The sequence below is a fragment of the Zingiber officinale genome, chromosome 8B (assembly GCF_018446385.1).
Source record: "Zingiber officinale cultivar Zhangliang chromosome 8B, Zo_v1.1, whole genome shotgun sequence".
Taxonomy (NCBI): Eukaryota; Viridiplantae; Streptophyta; class Magnoliopsida; order Zingiberales; family Zingiberaceae; genus Zingiber; species Zingiber officinale.
In genome coordinates this window covers 6,345,917-6,351,258 of record NC_056001.1, presented here as the reverse complement: position 1 = coordinate 6,351,258, position 5,342 = coordinate 6,345,917, and the positions used below count along the sequence as shown (strand labels likewise).

General features: G+C 40.8%; 1 protein-coding gene across 1 annotated transcript; it reads left to right on the top strand.

Annotated features, from left to right (window-relative positions):
* Positions 1–2,904, top strand: LOC122016464 (pentatricopeptide repeat-containing protein At1g79080, chloroplastic-like). The gene is made up of 2 exons (XM_042573763.1): positions 1–2,237; positions 2,651–2,904. Exon 1 carries the CDS (start codon positions 179–181, stop codon positions 1,859–1,861), a length of 1,683 nt encoding a protein of 560 aa, XP_042429697.1. The 5' UTR covers positions 1–178; the 3' UTR covers positions 1,862–2,237; positions 2,651–2,904.
* Positions 2,905–5,342: the final 2,438 nt, after the last annotated feature.

Here is a 5,342-nt window from a genome sequence, read left to right as displayed (position 1 = left end):
AGATCCGGTTCGAGCGAGATAAGTCTGCCACACTAAGCTCGATTTGGTTGGTCGGGAAGCGCCCCTTCCGGATGAGACCGTGCGATCTCGCGCTTCTTCCGCTCCGCTCCGCTCCGTCCCGTTGCAGATATTTGACTCTTCGACCCTTCGTTTGGAGTTATTGCAAACATCGGAGGCGATGACGGTGGCTCCTCTCCCTTCCATCTCTTCCTTCCCAAGTTCAGCGCCTGCCAGACCTAAGCTCTCACTCTTCCTCTCCGTACTCCCCCTAAAGAAGGGTTTCTCCAGGGTCTTGGCCGCCTCCTCCCTCGCCACCGTTCCCCCCAACCCCAAAGACGACTCCTTCACCCTCCCTAACTGGAGGAACTCCGGGAACGGGTCCCGGAGCAAACAGCTCCGGCTCCACGACGCCTTCCTCCAACTCGAGAACATGGTCGCGGAGGGACAGAAGCCCAACGCATCTCACGCCACACAGCTCCTCTACGGTTTCTGCAAGTCCAACAAGATCCGGAAGGCCATTCGCGTCATCGAGTTGATGGTCGCCTCCGGAGCCACACCTGACCCGTCTACTTACACTTTCCTAGTGAACCATCTCTGCAGACGGGGCAATATCGGATACGCCATGCAATTGGTCGATAAAATGGAGGAGCTTGGGTTTCCGCCTTCCACCATCATCTACAACTCCCTTGTCCGGGGCCTTTGCATCCATGGCAGTTTGCAGCAAAGCTTGCAGCTTTTGGAGAAGTTGATGCACAGGGGGTTAGTTCCCAATGTGTTTACCTACACGTTTTTGTTAGAAGCGGCATACAAGGAAAAGGGGGTTGATGAGGCTGTCAGGCTACTTGATGAGATCGTCGCCAAGGGTGGGAAGCCTAATCTGGTCAGCTACAATGTTCTTCTTACCGGGTTTTGCAAGGAAGGTAGGTTGGAGGAGGCAATGCACTTCTTCAGGAAGCTGCCATCCAAAGGTTTTAGGCCCAATGTTGTAAGCTACAACATTCTATTGAGGAACTTGTGTTACGAAGGCAGATGGGATGAGGCAGAGGAACTCTTAGCTGAGATGGCCGAGAAAAAATGTGATCCCAGCATTATTACATATAATATCCTAATAGGTTCACTTGCCAATCATAGTAGAACAGAACAAGCCCTAGACATCTTGGAGGAGATGATGAACAATGGATTTAAGCCTGTAGCTGCGAGCTTTAACCCTATAATTGCACAATTCTGCAGGGAGGGAAGATTGGACATGGTTCTCAAATACGTGGATATCATGATGCATAAGCATTGCCCTCCTAATGAAGGGACTTGTAATGCGATCGCTGTGCTGTGTGAAGAAGGCAAGGTGGAAGATGCGTTCTCCATATTGCAAAGCTTGAGTAAGAAGCAGAATGTTTCAACAAATGAGTTCTTCAAAAATGTGATATCATTCTTGTGTAAGAAAGGCAACACCTTTGCAGCTTTCCGGTTGTTGCATGAAATTACAAAACATGGATTCACTCCTGATTCTTTCACCAATTCCTCTCTGATTAGAGGCCTTTGCTTGGAAGGTATGTTAGATGAAGCTATTGAGCTTTTTGAAGTAATGGAGGAAAATGACCACAAACCCAGTATAGACAACTATAACGCACTTATCCTCGGATTGTGCAAGGCTCAGCGAACAGATCTGTCATTCGAAATATATGAGTCAATGATCGACAAGGGTTATTTACCTAATGAAATGACATACACCATTATAGTTGAAGGAATTGCTCGTGAGGATGAATTAGATTTGGCTGCAGAGGTGTTGAGAGAGTTGCACTCTAGAGACATCCTGAGCCAAAGTACAATTGAGCGAATCACTATGCGATATGACTTGGATTAACTTCTAGTAGACTGCCAGTGTCTAAATAAAAAGTTAATGAGTTGGACTTGAGATACATTTCAAAATTTTGGACTTGAAGAAATGTAATGAATCACTGATTTCCACTATCAGCAGAGAGTGCCATTCAGAATACTCTCACTTACATTTTCAGTTTTGAGAAATTGTGTTTTTCTTTTCAAACTGTTGATGCTCTTACAAGGGCTACTTTGGTTAAATTGGTGACCCATCTGTTCTGAATTTTTCCTGAATTAGTAAAGCAGTATCTTGGTCACTGGTTGACTTCATGCTGTCCCTACTTCTCCTATCATTGATAGTTGGTGCTGTTTCATGCTTCTGCAGAAAAACCAAATAGAAAGAGTTGTGCAGATCGCATGAGGTAACTATTTCCCTCTGAAACAAGGTTCAAGTCTCCTAGGCATAGTAAATTGCAGTCAATTTGATTCATTTATCCTTCTGATTTTTACCAGAGGAACTACTATATCCTACGCACTTTTATTTTCTGATGTTTAACATATTGCTTTTTTACATCATCGTCAAGCTGTATTTGTCCCTACTATTTGTGATCGACCATAGGAATCTTATCCCTCCTTTAAGCTCCATATTCCATTGTATCAATCCCATGTCACCTATGCATGATGATTCATTCTTCAGAAAAATAAATCTTTAAGCCCATATGTTTAGACAAAAGTTTGACACTGTTTCTAGGAGTGTTATTTCTTGTATGCAGTTTGTATTTGTGACACAGAATTTGCTACAATTTGTAACATGACGATCACACTTACTTTGCAGGTTTAAACAGACACCTAAATCTTTATCTGCCCTTCCCACCAATATGAAGATGGCCAGCATGAGAGTTGACTATTTGTTGATAACAATCATGAATACCAACCAGCTGATCTCATTATCTCAGCCAGTCAAAAGCAATCGGCCAAAAGTATCAAAAGTTGAAGATTTCAAGTTGAGCTCATGAATTTTTGGATTGTATTTACGATAAACTGAATCTGAATACTTAACAGAGAAATTTGAAAATTTGTTTTAGTTCAGTTTCCTTATACTGCATACTTGGGTAATGCTCCTCAAATTTATCTGCAACTACACTCGACCACGATTGCGATTGCGGTCCCTCTCAACTATCTACATAAGAGCATTTGGGAATCGAGTAAGTTGCATTGACAAAGAGGATGATAAAGAGGCTTCTCTTCTAAAAAGGTTCCCTGAAGTTGCTCTTGACCCTCCAAATTGCGAAAAGCCACGCCTTGATATAACAGCAACAACAATCCATAGAGATGCTATGAGAACCTGAACAGACTTGACTCAAGGAGAATTGTTAACTAAAAGGAGGTAGATAGAGTTGCAAGAGGATCATGCAATTGTCATTTTTTTTTTCAAGGTTGATTATGCGATTGAAGTCGCTTACGGCTTATCTCCTAATTCATCCTTAAATTATGGTCCCTCACGTCACTCATCAATGATAATTGATAATTGATCTTGTTCATTCGATTCAATTTTCTATAGATTTGATCTTTCTCAAACACTTTTTAATTCAATTATTAGTTTTTTATACTTCAGCCTCGATATCTAAAGCTAGATACGCTAAGATTTCGATCAAGCTCATCAACCCATAAAGAAGCCTTATAGTTGACTGAAAAAAGAGGCAGTTAGATTCTGGTTGACTTACCATTGACCACACGGCTCTCGTGCTCCCCTGTATACCGTACGTACAATTCTGAGCTTCTCCGCCTGCTCCATGCGTCGCGGAGCCACGAGAACGTGCGTGGATCGCTCCCCGATCCACGTGGAGACCGTGCGCCGCCTACACCCTCCATGAGCCTGGTGGGTCCCACGCGCCACGCAGGACCAGCTTGTGGAGGAGAACTCCCCATGTTGCCATTCCGCCGTCGACCGGAGGGCTCCGGATCAAACCGGCCGGCCGAACCTCGCATAAAGCGACCAAAGCCTGGCCACCTGAGGAAAAATGATGCGGGAACGATCGCTGCATGCACTAGCTCCTCGCCTGCTATAAATAACTGGCTCCATGTTGCTTCTCTCTTCACAACGAAATTAAGGAAAGCTCGATCCAGTAGAGCTAGCCCCGCAAGCTTCGAGTTAGCTAGACGGTTAAATCAATAAACCGGCTGCAATGGTTGTCGTCGCAAGCGAGGAGCACCGCTCTCTCATCTATGGCTCGGTTGCCGTCGAGCTGGTGAGTTATGACAACGTGGTTGATGGAGAGAGAAATGATGGCGATGACGATGACGACGACGATCATGATGTGGCACCGGCGGCTTGAGGAGATTTAGTACCGTCTATGGTGGCAAAAGGAGATTTAGTACCGTCTATGATCTATGATATATATATATTATATATATATATATATTGAGAAGGAGATAGTCAGAAGGGTAGCTTCAAATCATATATCAGTCTACTGTGGTACAGGTAGATAAATGTCAACGTAGTGTAATATTTTTACTGAATTATAATTATAATATGCTCTGAGTTGCTGCCTAGACTGTTTCTTGTAATATCGAAGATAAACAACTAATGCAGACTTAGAAATATATAAATTATTTATATAAAAAGATTTAGATGGATAAAAAATTAGGATTTTTAAAAAAATCACTATATAAAATTAGTACAATAAGAAGGTTGTTTCGCCACATACCACGACGAGCTTTCTGATGATGCCATAATTAATTATTAATGGTGAATTCTTAAAGGATTCATGAAGTTGTTCAAATTGTTATAATCTCATTCAAATAAATAATGTTATGTGGCAAATATGGAATGTATTAATGGATAATTAATTGAATTATGATCGATTAAGAAAGGAGAAATTGATGGCCAGCAAGAACATTGAAAATTTAGGTAATCTATTAAACATGAAAATGAGTATAAATGTTTTTAAATTTTATTTTTAAAATATATATATATATATATATATATATATATATATATATATATAAATTGATTGAAATTTAATTAGATGAATAAAATTTTCCTCATAATATATAATCTTCAAACTGAATATTGTTATCAATACTTAAGCACCTTCATTATATGAATAAAATATTTTCTTCAATATCATTCTTTTGTGTCAAACTCCATACTCTTTTTTTTTAAAAAAAAAATGATTATCATGATCGAATTAAAAAAGATTAAATGCGTGTGATTCATGGAAATAAATATTTTATTTTTATAAATTTTCATTAAGTAAATGTTTAACATAATTGGAACTCCTCGATCAGTCGATAACCTTCTGCTCCATCACGTGTGTTGATGGGATGCTGTAGTTCAGGGATGTTTCTTCAAGGAAACTGCAGTGCCTGGCTCCATGGACTGACATATGAAATTGATCTGATTTTATCCTTGACCTAGAGAAGTGCCTATAATAAACTCGAGAAGCATGGAATTCTTCCTGAACAGAATGGCGTGAAGAAGACGTGTGATGAATTGGGAATCAATCTGATGGCATATTCTACTA

Excerpts from the sequence above, each read along its gene's own strand:
- LOC122016464 (XM_042573763.1), top strand. The coding sequence starts at position 179 with ATGACGGTGGCTCCTCTCCCTTCCATCTCTTCCTTCCCAAGTTCAGCG.